The 21,081-nt window shown below is 41.9% G+C and overlaps 1 protein-coding gene across 2 annotated transcripts; it reads right to left on the reverse strand.

The window, feature by feature from the left end:
* Window positions 1–2,522: 2,522 nt before the first annotated feature.
* Window positions 2,523–20,610, reverse strand: SPTSSB (serine palmitoyltransferase small subunit B). 2 transcript variants are annotated; one of them, XM_026649987.1, is made up of 3 exons: window positions 20,327–20,610; window positions 19,861–19,935; window positions 2,523–4,124 (listed from the first exon to the last, which is right to left on the reverse strand). In XM_026649987.1, exon 3 carries the CDS (start codon window positions 4,090–4,092, stop codon window positions 3,850–3,852), a length of 243 nt encoding a protein of 80 aa, XP_026505772.1. In that variant the 5' UTR covers window positions 4,093–4,124; window positions 19,861–19,935; window positions 20,327–20,610; the 3' UTR covers window positions 2,523–3,849. The 2 variants fall into 2 exon arrangements, with proteins under 2 accessions (XP_026505772.1, XP_026505773.1); XM_026649988.1 differs by lacking the exon at window positions 19,861–19,935.
* Between the last annotated feature and the right edge of the window lie 471 nt (window positions 20,611–21,081).

Here is a 21,081-nt window from a genome sequence, read left to right on the forward strand (position 1 = left end):
TTTCTGGCCTTTAATCTATGACTCCCTATAGCAAACAACTATGGAATAAGTTGAGGGGAGTTTCTTCTCCACTCCAGGCAGTTAGTGAGTGGTTTATGCCCTGTAGCATAAGGGTTTATACCTGTCATCTTTGTCCTCTCTGACACCTGTGGCTGTTCTTCAAAGCCACCGAGCTGGCTCATGGGCTGGCAGACTGCTGTAACGGAAATCTTTCATTATTAAAGTTAAACTCTTTCCCCCCCTTCCTTTTCCCCCTGCTCCCACTGTCCCCCTTTGTCTCATTTCCCCATCCACCACTTCCCTCCATTCAACTCAATCTTGGCCCTAGAATATAGCTTTGCTTATGTGGTGTTTCAAAACTGAAATGCATAGCCCAGGATTCCAACAATATAAACAAATATACTGCAGTTAGAAGACAAGAGCCTTACAGGCCTCTAGAAAAAGGGAACATGGGCTAAAGTTCCCTTATCATTAGCCATCTTCCCCTTGGAACAGTATCCAGTTCTTTCTGTATTACATGCATTTCAATCTTTGTAATTACATGTTTAGCAGTTAAAACAAGATGTAACATGAAAGAGAGAGTTTGATGAATGGTTCCATAGGAAATGGATGTTGAGGCAACAAAACCAATACCAAGATACAGAGCAATACCAAGAAAGCTCCATCATTCCATGTTATACCTTTGTGAGGGTGGGTGGGGGGAATCCTAATTTGGGAACGTAGTGAATCTGTCCCTGCCTCTTTTTTGATTTCAAGTAAACTGAGTGGTTCCTCCAGGTTAAAATGTGATAATAGATTTAGAGTTCTGATTACTACCTAGGTAATAAGCAAAAACACACAAGTGCTGAGGATAGTAAACTCTCATCAATTTTTCTTTTCTCTAGTTATTGGATATAGTCCTGTTTGCTAAGTACATAGTTTTTATATTTCAGGAGTTAAGTCTCAAAAAATCTGCAGTGGGTACTGAGATGTATCGTTGTACTGGGAATTGTACAAGAAGTCTTCATGTGAAACATACCCCTAATTAAAGAAAAAGCTAAGAGATGTTTTCCTGTGACTGTTTTGAACTTTTCACTCCTTTCCTCCAGGTAAATTATATGGCTATGGAGAAACAAAATTGTTCAGGATCTTATTAGACTATAACATGTTGGTTGTAGTGTTGTAGCTGTGTTGGGCCCAGGATATCAGAGACAAGGTGGGTGAGGTAATATCTTTTATTGGACCAACTTCTGTTTGTGAAAGAGACAAGCTTTCAAGCTACACAGAGCTCTTCTTCAGGTAGCTTGAAAGCTTGTCACTTTCACCAACAAAAGCTGGTCCAGTAAAAGATATTCCTTCACCAACCTTGTCTTTCTATTTTTCCAAGGTTATTACTGTGTTAGTAGTAATTGAAGTAAGGCTATTAATACAAGAAATCACAGATTACATAGATAATTAAGTGGTACAAGAAAACCCTGCTTTCCCCTAGGAGTCATTAAAACCCCTACCATGCACAACACAAGAATTCAGTCTTTATGAATAACAGTTTTGTCTTTTAATGTTCCATGGGTATTATTCTAACATGGATACCTATCTTCCATGCTTGGTGTGTTCTGAAGATTACAAGAATACAGGGGAGAGATTTCTATTGTGTGTAGATGATAGGATCCTTTCAGCTACTGGAGGCTAAAAGACCCAGTACAGAGAAAAGCTTATGGGTATTGTCAGGCTCAGACTGGTTTCAGAAAAAAAAACTGTACAGTAGGCATAGAAGAACTACCTTCAGCATTAGTGTTCTGCTGTCACAACTGTGGAATACTGGTATTGAAACAATTTAGTTTCCTTTTCCCCTCATACTGATGAATCCTGCTAATCTGCACTCAGCTGAGTTGAGAGTTTTCTTGGAGCACCACAGTGCCAAATAATCTACTGTAATGATAAGAATGGTCACCTAGAAGAAAACCCTGTGCAGTGCCAAGGGTGTACAGGACTGGGTACATAGTGAGTAAAAGCTTGATCTTACATTAATATCAATTGGGCTTTTGCTATCAACTTCACTGGGAGCCCTAAATGCTAGCCATTCAAAGCTGTCAAAGGTGAGAGCAACTTCTACATAAACAGTCATAGTTTTGGAAAACAGTTGCAATTTTCCCCCTGCTCATTTCTCCCAGTTATTCTCATTTATGCTAAAGCCCTTATTTGCCACTTTGCCAGTGTAAAGGGGCCTTGAAGTGGGTTAAATTATATTTCCCATATATTTAAATATATTCTAGTTGTGATGTACCAAAAAATCTCATTGAATTGTTTCCTAAATTATGCGTTGATACTACCGTACAGAGAAGGTAGTGGCAACAAAGTAGCCAAGTTTATCTAATGGCAAGCAGATTGCACAGATAGAGGGGAGAGCGAGTTAGAGTATTTAGATGAATATAATACATGGATACAGGCAAAACTGAGAATTATGCATTCAAGACACTGTTTTAAAAGAATTTAACTTTATTTTTGCATTTGAAAAACTGCATATAAACATAGCCTCATTTTTGACATCAGAATTTGCCATTCTTTTTATCGTGCAGGACCCCAATGCCCCTTGATAAAATTAGAAAATTTCTTCATGCTATAATTGTGTAAACATACTTCAAAAACTATTTACATTTTATGCATCTCACTTTCACTAGCAGTAGTGCCAGTTGCAAAAGGTATGTATTCTGCATATATAGCTTTCTCTTTGGCATTCATGTTTGATTCAGATGTACAATAAAACGCTTTCATGGTTTAAGAAACTCCCCAAAGGCAGTTTTAATAAATCTCCTTTCTCCTTTGTAAAGGAGGCCTCTGTATCAAAGCTTCCATCTAAATGCTTCAGCGTTCTGCAATTATTAGAAAATTCCACTCTGTTTACTAGATCATCTTCCTTTAGCACAAACACATGCTTTGCTTTCCCCCAATGAATTGTAGTAGAAAGGGGAAAAATTGATGTTTGTAACAAGCAAAGTTGAGTGTAACAAAAAGTCAGACTCACTAAATATCTGGTACATCATTCTTAGTACAATGCAAGATTACTTACAGTATAATAAATTATCTTATTACAATTAAACCACCATAAATCCAGCAGCAGAAGCTTAGGTACTAAAAATTGGATTCATGCTTGTCTAGTCTTGATTTCTCATTTTCTAAAAGAAAAGCCTCAAACCATCCCTTTATATCATGACACCATCTATGCTAAAAATTAGCAGACTACTAAAACAAACAGACTTCAGCTGCTTGGGTCATGTTATATTTGACTCACATTTCTGATACACTGTAAACTAGGATGGGGAAAAGAATTGCATGTTTTGCAAGGTAGTTGCCATGTACCCTTCTGGGAGAAGCTTTCTTGTATTCAAAAAATATAATATCCTACCAACTATCATCATAGATACTTTTTGCTGCTTGCAATACATTTTCATGTGTGCTATTAAAATTAAATTCTGATTGTGAAAACCATATGTGTAAAAATCATGATTCTAGACACAGTGTGATAAAGAAATAAGGTCTCTAACTGTTAAAGAACATATGTTTTCTCTACATTGAGGATCTACTACATAGGAACACTGTTCTCAGTAGACAAGTTGAATATTAAGTAATGCATTCCAAAGTCGGTGTTGCACGGTCACAGAACAAAAGCTGTGCTCGTGTTTTATTTAAATATGAACTATACAGTGAGGAATCAGTGCATTATTCTGGTTTTCAGTTATGGTAATTATGCAGGCTAGCTTTTGTACGAGGAAGCATTGTTTCCGCAAACACAAACCTTTTTCTAAACAAACAACCCCAACGTGGAAGAAGACATTTCACATAGTAGCTGTTGCATCATCAACCCTGGCAAATTCAGTTCATAATGGCAACAGTACTTTCACGCTGGTCTCCAAATAACTGGGAGAAGAACTCAAAAGCCAAATGGATGTGGATAGGTATAAAGACATAAGCTGTGTACACCACCATAGCAAAAACTGTAATAAAAATAGTATGGAACATGGATTGCTCCCAGGGCTCCAACACATAGCAACAGGTGACCAGTAGGTATTGATAGTATAGCCAGTAAAGATAATCCTTCGCATGCTTAATATCCATCTTCAGCTTTTAGTGGCTTTAGGAAACTTGATCTGTAACAACAAATAACAATGCATTATAGTTGAGATGGAGGATGAGTGGAATGTTGAAAGCCCTGGATAGAGAGGTAGAAAAAGCCTTGATGCTGTGAGTTACTATGACATACACAGCTGTGTGTGTTGTAATTGTTACACAAAATAGTAAAGTTCATCAAATAGAAATAAAGTACCTATGTTATCACAAGTCTCTAATCTTCCTGGAGTTAATACTAATAATAACTGGTTTTGGAGGAGGAGAAATTCCCTTTAGAAAAAATAAAGTATCAGTTGGGCACTCAAAATTCTTAAATCCCTGATTTATGAATATTCTTCTTATTCCATCCTATAAATGGAGTTAAAGGCTACTGTCTGCTCTTGAATGCAAAGGCTCACATGGAAGTCAGAGGGAAGGCTTTGGCCCCAGTTCTGCAAACTGGAAGAGTAGACTCATGCTTCCGGAATAAGGATGAGATTTAAAAGAAAAGAGCTGCTCATTCCAAACTCCTTTGCATTTTTCATTTAGACCATTTCTTAAAAACAAACAAAACAACCCTGCAGAAAATCAAAACAGAACTTGAAAAATGTCTAATCTACCCAGATCCACAGGGTTAAATTAGCTCACCTTGTAAGATGTATTGTCAGCACACTTCCATAAAATCAAAGCACAAACTTTAGAAATGAGAGGAATGTTTGAGTAAAGTTTAGACAGCTAGGGAAAATTCTTTCCTCAGAGCTACCCAACAAGTAGTAATTTTAGATATTCTGCATTCCTGCTTATATACAGAGACCAGAGTACCTGAGCAGATGGTTGCCAAGAGATGTGCTTTGCCCTTTGTTTGCGTTTCTAAGTGTAGTTTTGAACTCTCTTATGTTAATGCTTTCTTTAAATTCAGGATGACACAAAAACAGGCTACAGTGAGGATAGTGATTAAGTGATTATAAACAGCTGTTCTATATTTCACAGAAAATAGGTTTTGGATTTTTTTAAGTGCCATGTGTAGAGACACATTCATTCACATAGATCTGTCCTTGGTTCAAGACTAGGGAAGTGGGGTGAAGGAGAGGCTTTAAGCCACCATCGTGATCTCCATTCTTTAGTGGCAGCTTCCTGGCATAAAGTAGAGCAGCATCAGGGTGTTGCCTGTGACCCCCAAGGGGCTACACCAACAGGCATGGACTGCCCGGGCCTAGAGATGCCCTGAACTCATCCCATTTTCCCCACCACCCCCTCTCCAGAAGCTGGGAGTTGAGGATGGTGTGGATACGCTTACGTCAACATCCTCCAATGGCCAGTTAAGCCAGCTTTTAGGCTCTTTTGTGCTTGCGTCCAGACGGGAAACTGCTACCAATTGCCCAGAGCTGGTCAGAAAATGCAACTTCTGTCCAATCGTTTTCTTTTAATATCTATATAAATTAAAAGGTTAAAATTAAGATGAACCAAAACAAACAAGTTAGAACACAATATTCCATTTTGATTTCAAATCGTTTAAGTTTTTCCACTAAAAATTTAATTGAAATTGATGTGTCCACAAAATGTTTGTTTTGACAAAACCGCATTTGCCGATGGAAAACTGTTCTGACCAGCTTTATAATTGAGTCATATGGACATCATTCATTCCAAGGGCCAGTCTGAAAGCTTAACTGAGGAGTGTCCCAGCAGACATTCTTAGTTATCTCATAGTATTCATATCAAGGCAATTAGAACTAGGAGCACTGAAGAATCTGTCTGAGGGGTGAGGAGTGGGAAAGTGGAGTCTCCTTCTGAGCAGCCAGGGAGAGGCGTGCATATGTGCATACTAAAGATTGTCTTTTCAGCCTGAAATTATCACACACAGACTAGCAGAGGAGTAGAGGGGAGTTAAAAAGTCAAGACAAGCTATAAACATGATTTGACTTTAAAAAAAAACCTCATGATTTTGGGGCCGATCTCATTATTTTGGGGCGTTTGACTCATGGTTTTGTATCTTTGAAGATCGGCCGTACTGCATCTCCTCTACTTTCCTCTTCCATAATATTTTGGTGCATCTTCCCACTTTTATTTGTTTTACAGTTCCACGATGGCAATAATTCACCTAGCTACAAGGACAGAGTGCTGGACCTTCTCCCAGGATATGCAGACAGCTGAGTGGAATGGACACCTGTGCAGGAGCTTGTGAGCCACTAGCATGATCAGGGATAGCTGCCGGTGAGCCTGGTGCCCGCCCCAGTGGGCGGGCCTGCGCGTGGTATAGCCACACCAGAGTTGCTGCAGGTGTGGGGTGCTGGCTCTTGGGAGCAGCGGCCCGACATGCTGCTGCGGTTTCTAGTAGAGCCCTGCAGCTCAATGGATACAAATTTATTTTCTGGATATCCGCATCGCAGATATAAATTGTGTAGCCGTGCAGGGCTCTAGTCTAAGGGCACAAGGGAACATTAGATCATTTAGTCTGACTTCCTGTATATCACAAACCATTACACTTCATCCAACTATCCCTCTATTAAGCCCAACGTCTTCAGTTAGACCAAATCATTTCAGTCCTTCGGAGACTGAACTGTGTGCTACAGGCAGATAACAGGAGACTGAGGTGCCACCAATGCATGAGGTCCCTGCAATGGCTGGGAATTGATTAGGTGAGATATACCCAGCTGATCCTAGCAGGTGAACCAAACCCCATGCTGCAGAAGAAGCCAACCCCTGTCCCAGCTCCTGGCCAATCTGACCGGGGGAAAATTCCTTCCTGACCTGAAATCTGGCTATCAGTATGACCATAAGCATGTGAACAAGATACCCCCACCAGGCATCCTTTCTAGAGGATTTTTTGTGCCACATCAGAGCAGTGGTCCAGGCTGTTCTGTGTCCCGTCTCCAGCTGTAACTAGATGAAGGCAACCCCTCCTACCACCCTGCCCAAAATGCATCTAACCAATTGTGCAGTGGGGAAAAAAATCCTTCCTGACTCCAGTGGGTGTCCAGCCGTTGAGGTCTTCTTGATGGATCCCTCAGAGGAAGAGATCAGACAGATCCTGCTCTTTGTAGAGGAATGATCCGATCTCTAAGATGTTCACAATGTGTTCCACTGAACCAGAAAAAGCCAAAAAGCTTTTAAGAATTCTCCCAAGTCTGACAGACCTACATTCTAGTGTAATGGTATTAGGCCAGGCCCAGAGCTGCCCCGTCAGTATTAGAATATCTGCCAGGAATAATTTTTAGTGAGAAAGGTCAAGTCTGAAGTAATAAAATAACATAGATCTTTTCAGTGGTAGCTCTCACAATGCCTTACAAATGAGGGTATCATTATTCCCAGTTTACCTCTCTATGCTTCAGTGTCACCATTTGTAAAGTGACTTTCCCATAGTCACCAGAAAGTCAATGGTAGATGTCCAGAATAGAGCAGAATAGGTAAGATGGATGCAGATAAGGCATTTGAATGGGACTGAGGAGACATGAGTTCAGTTTTCAGCTCAGTCACAGACCTCCTGTGTAAAATCTAACAAATCCCTTACTCTACTCCAGGGGTGGGCAAACTTTTTGGCATGAGGGTCACATCTGGGTATGGAAATTGTATGGCGTGCCATGAATGCTCACAAAATTGAGGTTGGGGTGCAGGAGGGGGCTCTGGCTGGGGGGTGAGGGCTCCGGGGTAGGGCTGAGGATGAGGGGTTTGGGGTGCAGGAGGGTGCTCTGGGCTGGGATCGAGGGGTTTGGAGGGCAGATGGGGAATTGGGGCTGGGGCAGGAGGTTGGGGCCCGGGAGGGGGTTGGGGTGCAGACTCTGGGCTGTACTTACCTCAAGCAGCTCCCGGAAGCAGTGGCATGTCCCCCCTCCAGCTCCTACGCGGAGGTGTGGCCAGGCGGCTCTGCACGCTGCCCCGTCTGCAGGCGCTGCCCTGCAGCTCCCATTGGCCACAGTTCCCAGCCAATGGGAGCTGTGGGGGTGGCACTTGGGGTGGGGGCAGCATGCAGAGCCCCTTGGCTGCTCCTACGCATAGGAGCCAGAGGGGGGACATGCCGCTGTTTCCGGGAGCCACGGCACGCACGGAGCGCCCCCCGACCCCATTCCCCAGCTGGAGTGTGGGGCAAGCCTCAGACCCCGCTCCCCAGCAGGATCTCGAGGGCCAGATAAAATCAGCTGGTGGGCCGGATGTGGCCCACAGGCCATAGTTTGCTGACCGCTGCTCTCTGTACCTCACCTCATAGGGTTGTTGTGAGGACAAATTCACTAGTGATCATGAGTTGCTCAGACACTACAGTAAAGAGCACAATATATAAGTTGCTAAATAGACAGAACTCAGGTCCACTGACTCACTACAGTGCTCTGAACACTGGGCTATGCTGTCTCTAAATAAAATATACAGGTTCATCTAAATAAAGACAGACTAATTTTTAAAGTCTCTGTCCCTGCCACTGACGCACTTCCACATTTAATATACTGACACTTATTCATTTTGAGTGGGGTTTTTGAAAACATACCAAATGGAAAGAGCATCTCAGGGTAATGGAATTTGATATAAATTATAAAAAAAAAAAACCCATGTAGATGGCAAGAACCAAAGCCATCTTAAACCAACTGATCCATGAACAAGATGCAAGAAAATCCAGTGTTATCCTGGCACAGATGCCTTTTCCTAAGACCCATTTACATTAACTCAGAGCTGGCTTTAAGCACAAACACTACTTCAGGTCTGAAGGCTTCTGGAGGTGCCAGGCAGACTTACAACTCATGAGCCAGCCAGTTTACTTCATAACGGCTGGACTAGATACGGAAATAAATAAAGAATAAATCCTCTGGATGTTTGGAGCCCCTGCACATTTTTTAAAATTTGATTTTTTTTTATTGTTTTTATATAAAATATAAGCACATAATGAAACAAAACGTAGAAATTCATGCACAACATGGAAATAGCCGCCCATCCCAGAGGCCATACTTGAATTCATATTTTTATAGCCTATTCAATTTCTTGTGTTGTGAAGTCCATAAACAACACTTGTTCTGAAATTAGGGTATTAAAAGGTAGGCCTTCAATTAAATTTATTAGTCATTTTGATATATATAAAGGTTGATAGAATTGCTTTAAATGATTATAAATATTGGTTCAAGGATGGCACTCCTGTCTTCTTGTAACAAGAAAAAAGTATTAAGTCTTCTGGCAAGCAGTTTATCTGCCTTATCTCTCCATTCATCATTTCTTTGTTTGACCCTCTTGAGTGTAAATTTGACTTGGCTGGATAAGCGTTCATTATATTTATATTTGGCATTGATTAGAGAATGTTGAAGGTTTTCATTACAGGTCTGTCGCATCTTACGCGCATTTAACATGCGCAATTTCAACTTTACGCGGTTGGCAAAAAAAAAAAAAAAGAGAGAGAAAAACAACAGTTTTAATACTATACCTGTAGTGCGGGCGATTTCACTCGCCATTGAACTCAATGGGGTTTTGGCTATATGCGGTTTTCGCTTTACGCACTAACCACGGAACGGAACCCCCGCGTAAGATGAGACAGACCTGTATTTGGGTCAGTCTTGTGTGTTCTCTGCAACACATCCATTTCCTTGTCCAGAGAATCTAGTAACTTGAGTCTCTCTTCTTTTGGGAGGCATACTTTATGCATTCATGCCTTACAGGAGCTTCCCAAAAGATGATAACTGCATGCTTATTTTCTTATGGCAGGTCTGGCAGAGATGGTTGAAGCAATTGCAGAACAAAATTTTGCCTTTTAGTAGCACAGTGCTCATCTTCCACCCAGAAGATTTTAATGAAGTGTAACCGGTGTCATTGGTAAGTATAATTGGAGCATGATCTCAAAGTAATATATGATCAACAGTTGCTTCTAGTCATGCTGGAATCAGTTCTAAAGATACAAGAAAAAATTCAATTCTGTAGTAAGATGAATATACTGTAGAGAAATAAGTACAGTCATACTCTTTGGGGGTGTCCCAGTCTCCATATATATGTTAAATCAAGTTAATTCATTAACAGTTAGGGTTGGCCTGAGGGACTGAGTTTGCCAGTGATTCCTAGTGTTTTTTAGACCGAATTCCATTCATTTTATTCATAGCTGGTTTTAACTCTTCCATGACCTTTAAATAGGAAATAACTTTGGTTAGCTGACTGATACTTAAAAAAAAAAAAAAAATCTTTAGTCCAGCAGCAAAATAACCCAATGCTGAGAAACCATCTTCTCATTTCCTCCCAACTAGGAGAAACTGCAGAGAAAATGTTGCTGAAAAAGAGGGACTCTAGGGGTTGGAAATGCAGCAAGAACAGCATTTTGCATAATATCTTGGTGCTTTGGCTGTAAGCAAGAAGTGGGGATGTGTATGCACATAGAGCAGTAGAAGGAAGAAACTTTTAATTAGGACATTTCTGCAGTTTTAAAAGAAGTAAAATTCCAGATCAGTTTTTGTTATTGGGTGATATTTGTATAATGATCCATTGAGACTGGGATTGTGAGACCAGACAAGCTAATGCAGGACCCTTAAAATGTGCAGGGGAGGGTCACCTGGTACCTGTGAGGAAGATGGCTGCTTAGTCCCGGACCTCCTCACTCCCCACATATCAACTACTCATCTCTAATAATTACTTTCCTAGGCAGTAAGCTCCTGTCATAAAAGTTTAAATTAATTCCCTGGATAAACTTCAAATTGTTGAATATGGATTCCAATGAAAAAAATGAGGGGCAACAAAAGACCTAATCAGCTGAAGGGGGAGACCACAAGGCCACAGCAGAACCTAGGCCAGGATATCGCAGCACTGAAAGAATTCCTCACAGAAAGACTGGATTCAATCTCTAAAGAGCTATGTGATGTAAAAGCTGAAATGGCTTAGTTGGAAAATGAGCTACACAAGACTGCCATTGAAAACAGTGAAATTAAAGAAGAAACTGTTTCCTTAATCTTACAGTAGGAAAACAGATCTCAAAGAAACAACCTTCACATCTTGGGCATTACTGAGGGTCTAAAGAAGGATATTACTTTCTTCAGAGGCTGCTCCCTGACATACTTAAATTGGACCCCCAGCTACCCCCATTAGATATTGAAAGGGCTCACTGAATGTCTGGTACTACAAGGCAGGAGTCTGATAAGCCCAGATCCATCATCTTCGAGCTGCGGAAATTCAATGATAAAGTAATGTTAATGGATACTGCCAGAAGCCAAAACCCTTACGTAGACACAAAATTTCTCTTTTTTTCCTGACATCTCATCTGAGCTTAACAAAAAGAGGACTGCATTCAATGGCATGAAGCAAATCCTGAGGGGACCAATGCCAGATACAGAATCATGTATCAATCCACCTTCACTATGGATTTAGCAGGTTCCACAAGATTTTGCAAGACCCTTTTCTAATAAAAGGCATTCCTGTAATACTGGGAGGAGATTGGAATGCTATTCTAGATCGACATCAGGACAAATCCAATTGCATGAAACCCAGCTTTCAAAGCACAGTAGGATGAAAGGAGAAACCTGAAAAAACCACAACCTGATTTTCCTGCCCATTGACACACCTCTGATTAGATCAGTCTACAGAGAGAGAGAGAGATTTAAAAAAAAAAAGTTTCAGTGCTTGTTGACACTGGACTCATTTCTCTTTAAAAACTCCACTGTGTCATTATCATGTAATCCTGCTCTGAACAGGGTTAGACAACATGGTGTTTAAGGTACTGGTGGGCACCTAGAGCCTTGTTCAGGCTCTAGGACTCAGACTGGTGGATGCACTGTTGATCGCGTTGGTGGAAAATTCTTGGCCAAAAAAAAAAAAAAATAATTCCTTATGGTGTAGCCAGTCTACACTAGACTCTGAAATATGTTTGAAAAGCATGTTTTAATTTAGTTAAAACGCAGTTCTAGCTAAACCAGTTTGGGTGGCTAGCATAGATAGAGGAAAAGGAATTTAGAATAGGAAAAACACTAGGGTTATAAACACCCACTGGGTTTGTAACACATCTGGACGCTGAGTCTCCTCTGCTGGTTCACATTTTGTGTGTTCCTTTACACTTGAGCAAAGTATGCATAAAATGCTATCAGATCAGAATGACAGTGTCTTTATATGGTGGTAAAACAAGGTAGTGGAGAATCAGGAATCTCATGTCCACACTCAAATACCTGAAATAGAGCACAAGCATTGCTAGTGCCATAGCAGGGTTTAGATCCTGCTCCTAGGATTCGATTGATTTTCTGTGGGAGTAGGATCAGCTGCAACTGGTCCTCTTGGAAAATCTTAGCATTTACATTGAGGTTTTGGGGAAATCTTCCCGCTGTTGTAGTTCCATCAGTCATGCTATGGATTTAATTTGGGCATAGGTTTGTACTGGCCCCCTGTACAGGGATGAATTTCACTACCTGTCAATTTTTTTAAAAAAACTATGCAAATTACTTATCTTTCACTTTTAATACATTAATTTAGCTATTTCTAATTTTATTACAGTAAATGGATTTGTTTCTCACTGTTAAGTGATTGCATCCCAGTCTTATTCATTGCACTCCTTCCATCTCAAATACTGAGGACCAAACTCTGTCTACTTGTATTGGCACTAGTGTAAAATGTCTGGAGCAAGTCCATTGACTTCAATAGATTTACACTTCTATAAATGCAACCAGAATGAGGCAGGGATAAATAGTCCTAATGCGTCATTCATTTTACCAATGTGCTTTGCCTACAAGGCACCTTTTTAAATGTTTAAGCACACTGAGGGATTGTTTACACAGGTAAGTTATTGCGGAATAAGATAGGTGGGAGTTTGAGTGCCTTTTTCCAGTTTAGCTTAATCCACTTTGTGAATTAAGCTAATTCAGCAAAAGGCACTTTTATTCCAAACTAAAAGTGTTCACATGAGAAACTATTCCACAATAGCTGTTCTGGAACAGCTTTGCATGGAATAGCTATTGCAGTCAATTTCCTTGTGTGGGCAAACTCTTGGTGATTGTTTTCTGCGTCAACAACATCCAGAGCTCTATGTACACCTGGTCCTATATTACTGTATATTAATCTAGAGAAACTGAAATTGTATACATGTATCACTTTAAGTTCATTTGGTACATGGAACACCACTAGAAAGGAAGTTTAGTTTTAGTGCAATAATTCCTGTATATGTTTCAGGCATTTTGTATGTAGGAGGTGAAGCTAAGGCTGCATCTAAACTAGATTTTTGGAAATTTGCCACCATTGTAGCTTCAGCAGTGCGTACCACTTAGTTGCTTCATTTAAGCTTACCACTCTGGTAAGGTACTGGTGTTTTAACCACAATGCTGTCCAACTATGCTCAGAGGTAAGAATGCCAGTGGCCACCAAAGCCTGTTTACACTAGCGCACTCACAGTTGTGGGAGCTTTTTTTTTTTAACTAAGAAAAATGCAAATGTACAGAAGGTCTAAGAGCCCAATCCAACTCCTACTGCCTTTAGTGGGAGTTTGATAAGGCCCCAGTTACTTAACACTAAATCGTGGCATTTATTTCCCTATTCACATTTACCAGGGGGAATGCTATTGCTATGTCACAGAGACTTATTATAGGTCTTTCAACAGACAAAGCTAAATAGTCATGTTCAGGCTCCCATTTTAAATAGCATCCAACCCCTGGTTTTGGGCTGAAATTTTCCATGCTTGGTTATAACCCAAAGGTGAATTTTTTTTGTTTAGCCATTTGAGTTACAGAAGAGTGCAACAACATAACATCAAACAGTGCAGCTAGATTTTTGTAATCCAGAGCCACTACAGGAGTAGCAGTTAAACTACACTGCATCCCTCAAAATCCACACAGAATTTCCTTCTGTCTGGCCCCGCAAACACACCCAGACCTTAGCTGACTGCTGCTTTGGCAGCTTTTAAATAGTTTCTCAGCTGCCATTAGAGGTGCCTGGCCCTGGGCATGTGACTCCCATAACTCATAGGAGTTGCATGATAACTGTAAATATAACTGGTAGATTCTTGCCAGATTGAGAATGTATTTCTACATGGGTTGCAGTGTGTTGACAATGACAGTCCCTGAACTATTATTTACTCCTGCATTGAAGTCATAAAGCATGCAAAGCCAGTATGACGACTATTCATAATACAGTTTCCACTGATCTAGAAAGTAATTTAGATTAGAGAAAGCAAATCTCAGATTGCTCAACAGATGTTCCATTCACAATTACACCTGTCAACGCTCCAAGAATGTGGAGCTGATCTATAGCTTCCAATGGAATCTGGTCTGGGGAGGGGATATCAACTCCTCAAAGCATAGCAAAGTCCAAAACAAAGGAAATATTCCATTTTTTTTTTTAAATTAGGAACAGTCAAACAACCTTCGGGGAAATCAAAGATTGTCAATATTCACATTGAAGGCTAACTTACTGTAGCACTCTTGATTTTGTCCTTCTTTCCCTATTCTCCTTTTTGCCATCTAAAAGAATATGAAGCCTCTCCCATCTATTCCATTGTAATGTGCTTATCACAGTAGTATCTAGGGCCTGGTCTACACTACGACTTTAATTCGGATTTAGCTGCGTTAATCCGAATTAATCCTTAACCCGTCCACACAACGGAGCCAGTTACTTCGAATTAAAGGGCGCTTAAAATCGATTTCTGTACTCCACCCCGACGAGCGGAGTAGCACCAAAATCGATTTTGTAAATTCGAATTAGGGGTAGTGTGGCCGCACACCACCGAATTAATGTGGTTAAAATTAATGGGGTAGTGTGGCCGCACACCACCGAATTAATGTGGTTAAAAACCGAATTAATGTGCTTAGTGTGGCCGCGCACAATCGAATTTATACAATCTGTTTCCCAAATTCGAATTATCTAAATTCAAATTAATCTCGTAGTGTAGACGTACCCTAGGCCTCTTTTCTTCAGTCTATGTGTCGCTAGACTACGTTTGCAGTACAAATATATTCTTTCAATATTTGCTATTTTCCTCCCTCTAAAGAGTTCTCAATTTTTTTTGGTGCACAATTTGTTGTTTCTTCCTCTATTTGACTTCAGTTCATTTGTACATATCCTCTGTCTCCCAACCCTCCCCCTCTTAGGTTGTGAGCTGGACAGTATATCTTGATTAGCTTCCAGATGTAGGTGATGAGTGTTTCAGAGCCATTTAAATACAGGAGAGTTGTTACCCCCGACCTCCAATGATTGCATTTTAATGGTGGCCACCCCCCGCAAATGGTTGCATTTTATTGGTGGCCAGGTGGAGTACTACATGGGTCAAATCCAGAGATCTTTGCCAGTGAGTTCGATGGGGTCACCATTTCACCCCGATTTTTATTGTGTGTGCAACTCTATAGAGTTTTGAGTAGAGATGGGCCAAAACCAAACCCTAAACTTTGTAGGTGATAAGAATCCAGAACTGGATTTCAATTGGAAATACTAAAAAGTTCAAGGGATCTTTAAGGAGGGGCACTACTAGATGTTTTTAACTGACATTGCTCCAGATCTTTTTTGGTCTTGTTAAGAAATTTCAAGCTCACTCAGGAGCCTTCCAGTAATCCATGGTTCTAGAATCTAGGCTGGAAACATTGAGAGAACTTCAAAACACAGCACCTGCAGAAGGTCACAAAAATAGAGAGGGGGAGAGGCATAAACAAAGTTAATCAAGATTTTATGAACCTCTAAAGAGCTTTCAGATTAACTCTTATTTTATTGAAACTGATTTGCTCAACTCTAAGCCATTTTGATATGGGCTGATGGTATTTAACTGGGTTTTGTGTATAGGTAGACTTGGCCAAATTTGATTTTTTTTTTTAAATAATTTGTTTATTTTTAAGGTTTTTTTTATTTTTTATCAATATAAATTTTATAGGTATGAAAAATGATTGGTTTTAAGTTTATTTTTATTGATTTAAATTTTCATAAGGTGGGGTAGTCAGACAATTATTTAATGGGAGTAGAGGTTGAGATTCAGAAAGTTTTATAACCATGAAAATACAAATTGTCAACATCACATGTCAAAATATACAAAGTAAATATCCTAAAATCAAACTCTGGATTCTTAAGCAGCATTTTCTTTACTTCGCCTATCTGTAAATTTCAATTATTATCAATGGAAATTTTGTTTGTGTGTTTAAGCTGAAATTGATGTTTACTGACATTTACTGATAAAAATCTAATCCTACCAAGCCTACATCTAGGTTATATGTAATCTGACAAGTTGAATGTTGTCTTAGTTCTATTAATGATATCAAGTGGAAGACGTTAGCATTTGTTGTACAAGTATATCTTCTTGCTGCACTAATAAAATGAAGCCGAGACCTGCTGGTAACAGCTTATGCTAGTCATTGGGTCACAATAGAAAAAAAATGGAGATAGTTATGGTAAAAGTGGAAGTAAAAAGGAGCCTGCATCTTTCAGATTGACATTTATTACCCATGCAGGTTCCAGGAAACAGCCCTATCATCAGAGATTCACCCTTTCAAACTGGCACTCCTAAGAATGGCAGGCTACAGCCAACAGCTGCACAGAAATAAGTCTAATTTGACCAATCTGACTTTGAAAAAAGCAAGCACACCCCTGACTTGTGGAAGGCATTGGAACCAGAGGACACTGAGCACTCTTGTTCAGTCATAGGATGAGGGAGCAGAGAAGAGCAGTGTATCTGTTTGGGTGGGATGAGAGGGTTGTCTGTGGATGAGACAGACTGTCACAGTGCCAGTTCCTGAGAGGTGGAAGAAGCGTGTGGGTTGTCCTCTGGAGAAGCTAGGGTAGGTAGAACTACTAGTGGAGAGGGAGGAGACACTCCCTATAATGAGCTTCTGACATCTTACTTCAAGGGGGTCACAAAAGAAAATACACTTGTGATCCGGACTTGGGGATAGGGAAGCTGATACTCCTACTAAGAGAACCCACAGGGACTATTAGGGATGCTGTAGATTCCCACCGTGGTTTGAACTGCTCCACACGGCAAAGCAGCAGCAGCACAAAATATGGTACTTGCTAAATAGAGGGAAAGGACATAATTGCGGTGGGGTTATTTTTCCTTTGCAATGATGCAATGCATGCAGTTACCCAACATCTATGCCCGCCAGCTGTTCAGCTCAGTCTTCACTCCCATCTTCACCCCCCAGTGGGTGGGTTCTACAGTTGTGCTGCACCACTGCAGGCACAACAAGCAGCATGAGGTAAAGATTCAGAGAACACAGGGTTAGCAGTACCATCGCTTCATGAGATAGTGTTTCTCATCAGATAATAAGAGCATTTTAACTTCTAGATGTCAATTCATCAAATAGTACCAGAGGCAGGTGTGTGCTTCACTGCCTAGCCATGCTCCTGGCACACAGATGGTTAACCAAGTAAGTCCCCACCCCTGAATTACCGCCTCTCTAGGGATCCCTCTACCACTGTTCCCATTGGTGATGGTTGTACCCTACTCCTACCTCCTTGTACTGATGTTGATCTTTTCCCTGGCTCCTTCTCTGCCAAAACCTCCCTCCTTCCCCTTCCACAATGGCCATGGAAGCACTTCTGGCATGAATGCTCACAAACACATGTATTCACACTAGTACTCATGGTATTTGTGTGCAGAAGATATTCATATAAATAAATAAAATCACATACTGAATGTTTGCAAATACATGGACAAAAAACATGAAAGGCAGCCAAATGAAGCAGTTGGGCTTATTCCCAAGAATACTTGAATACCTTTTTTTTTTCTCTCCTCACCCATCTCTACCTTAAAACAGGTAAGTATTATTTTACAGGTGGAGAAAGAACAGGATTAAGAGCAATATGAGCCCAAAAAAGCTTGAAAGCTAAAAACTGGGAGTTGACCCTTGTTGGGATGGTGCCAATTTGGTGTGGCCATGCTGAATGAATGGTGTGAGCATAACCTGACATGACTTAAACATGGCTGAAGAACTGCAGAGGCTCCTGGGAGCAAGGGACCCTTTAAGCAGAAGCAGATTTGATAAAGGACTGGCAAAGCCTGAGTGTGCGATCGATATAGAACCTATTGGTTGGCAAATATGGGCCCATGCAAAAGTAAATATCACATGTATAAAATTCCAGCATGGAGCACAGGTCGACCTCATTATAGTGACCCTACAGCAAGGACATCATGCAGAGAGCCAGAGTGAATGATCGATGAGTGAGTAAGCATGGAGTGGTCTTTGTTCGTAACCCCGGCCCCTTCCAAAATACTAATTAGCTAAAATTAATAACCACACGCCCACTGGGCATGCTTTGGAGACATGGGACTTTTTTGAGGAAAAAGAATATAAGAATCAAGCAAAGTAAATGACTGTTGAGAAAAGGAGAGAGGGGATTCCTTAATTGACGCTTGAAGAAGATGCTAGACATAGTAGCCAAAACTCTGCTCCATGGGCTCGAGTAGGACTGTGACCTGAGGGGTTTCCAGGCCTCACCTTGAGGTAATCTGAGACAGACCAGAGGGCTAAGGAGACTAGACCTGGAGGGAAGAAGTCGTCAATAGAATTGGTAAAGCAGGAACTGTGTGAGGCTAGCACTGGGCCTGTTTGTGTATATTTGTGAAAGAGAGGCTCACTAAGAGGAATGTATAGCTCTTAATGTATAGTTCTTTAATGTCTAACACAGGAGTTATGTGCTTAATGTAATCCTTTACTGCTTGTGTAATTCCTTCTCAAATAAACTACAGTGTATGCAAGTTAATTACTGTGGACCTTTTTCATTGGTAAGAAAGTAATCTGCTCCACGGGGAGCCATTAAAGATCCCATTCAGGGGTAGTAGCCCCCTGGTGCCAACAACCCTCATCCTCCCTCCTCCGTTACTCCCTTCCCTTTGCTTGCCTGTTACACCCATTTTACAATTAAGATGCCAAATTCTTGGTGGGCAGATCCTCGTAACTGGTGTAAGTTGCATCAGCTCCACTAACTTCACTGGAGTCATGATAATTTACACTTGCTGAGGATCTGCCTCTGGGTTCTTTACTAAAGTCAGTACAGCACCTAGCATAATGAGACTCTGGTTAGGACCCCTGGATACTACCATAATACAAATAATAAGTAACAACTATACCGAAGTGGCACAAACAAAAGTGGCTTGTCAAAGAGCTTAGAAATTCCTGGCTCCCAGTCCTGTGCTCCTGCTACAGTATTCCTCACTTCACTGTTTAAACCATACATCTTTTGGAAACATATACATCACACACACCTCTTACAGAATGTTTTGAACTAGGTTCTGGTCTGATAATCTCACCCACTTTATTTGCTTTCTGGAGTCTATCACGTAGTATGTTGTTTTTTCTCATTCCCGACATGAGACTACCAGAGGTTGGAATAGAATGTGCCCTAGGATGGCTAATTATCTCCTCTTTTGTGTAGGCTGCTAAGATGTACCATACTTGTCCAGTTATTTGGAGGGAAAGGGAGAGGACAGTGAAGTGAACGTATAACGGAGGGAAAAGGAGCACAGATAATATATAGTTTGGAACTAGTTGTTTTTTTAGTTGAAATAATTTATATAGGTACTTATCTGCCCCCCCCCATTGCCACAGTATCTGATCTCCTCACAAACATTAATAAATGCCTTATAAGAAACCTCCTCTGAGATAGTGGCATATTATCATCATCCCCATTTTACAGGTAGGGAAACTGAGGCAAAGAGCCATTAATCCCAGATTTACAAAAGAGTTTGGTACTCAGCTCTGTTGCAGAAATAATTTATCTGGGATCACACAGATCTGGGAATTAAAACCTCCCAAATCCCAACACTTAATCCCCAAACTATCTTCCTTCCTTCAGTCCACAGTCCTGTCAGTGTAGCGGTTGTAAGATCGTCAGACAAATGAACAACCCTTATAACATAAGTAAAGCACAATTACTTACACCTCCTTTAGTATGGTTCATGGAAATATCGAGGAATTATCTTGAACCACTTATAGGCAAGGAGATTCTCTCTCCCTTTAAGGAAAAATAAAGGAATATTGTAGAAAAATTAGTGTCCGTGCCATATAAGAACAAGCAAATTCTCACCTCTGCTTCTAGGCGTATTACACTAGCTCTGGATGAGTGATGCTCCAAGCTGCTGGGCTCCCTACTGCATGGAGAAGTGTGAAAACTGAGCTGGGTTCTCCCAGTTAGGTCTTTTCCCTGCTCCGCCCTGCCCGGCCCCTTCTCACTGCTGCTAAAACCTCACCTCAGCCAACCTGATTGCGGTGATTAATGACTGACAAAGAGAAACCACGAACCCACTGGGAGTAGCTCGCTGACCAGCCCAAAGCAATGGCCTGGGGAGAGTCTAGCCCAGCCTCCGCCGCGGCAGTTATGCTACTTATCGGAAGAATGCAGTTACCCCAGTGCTGCGGCGGTCCGAGCCGAGCAGGCAGAGAGACGGGGACCTGGGCGCGCCACCCTGCCCCGGGCACCAGGCATGCAAACGAGGCGAGCCCCTGCAGCGCGGGAGGCCGGGCAGCGGACATGCCCGGCGCGCCAAGGCTGGTCTAGCGGCAGATCACAGGGGCCCCTTGGCTGCCGTCTAGCAGCCCTCTGCAGGCTCCTGCAACAGCAAAACGGAAACCAGCGCAAGCGGCCGAGCACTGCGGGCAGCTCCTGGACCCCAGCCTGCGAGGGAGCCAAAGGTTGCAGCGGCGGTTTGCTGTCCGGCTCAGCTCCAAGCCCCAGGCAGTGTCCGCCCGGAGCAGAGACAGCCCCTTGCAGCCTCAGCCGGTGTTTGTGCTCGTGCAAACCTTTACCTGCTCGCGCTGCCCGCGCACTTATCAGCTGTATCTTTAGGCAGGAAAGGGAGAGCGGCAGCCTCTGGAAACCCGCTGTGGCCAGGGCGGCTGCAGGGGAGGGAGACCAGCGCAGGCTAGGGCGGCATTGGTTGCGCAAGCCGCCGGGGCAGCGTGTTCTGGGGAGGGATGGAGGCTGCTGCCGCCGCCGCTTAGCCGGCTCGCTACCTACCACACGCGGGCATTGAGTGCCCCAGCCCAGGCGCGGGAAGGGTGTGTTCGCCCGGCCTCCCCCCACGCCAGCCCCGAGCTCTGGGCTGGGAAGCGCTAAGTCACAGGCGCACGGATGCTGATTTCCCTGCCCGGTGTGTTAGCC

This window comes from Terrapene carolina, unplaced genomic scaffold, assembly GCF_002925995.2.
Source record: "Terrapene carolina triunguis isolate 2854851 unplaced genomic scaffold, T_m_triunguis-2.0 Scaffold88, whole genome shotgun sequence".
NCBI lineage: Eukaryota > Metazoa > Chordata > Testudines > Emydidae > Terrapene > Terrapene triunguis.

Coding starts and splice junctions, on each gene's coding strand:
- SPTSSB (XM_026649988.1), bottom strand. CDS start 4,092: ATGGATATTAAGCATGCGAAGGATTATCTTTACTGGCTATACTATCAA.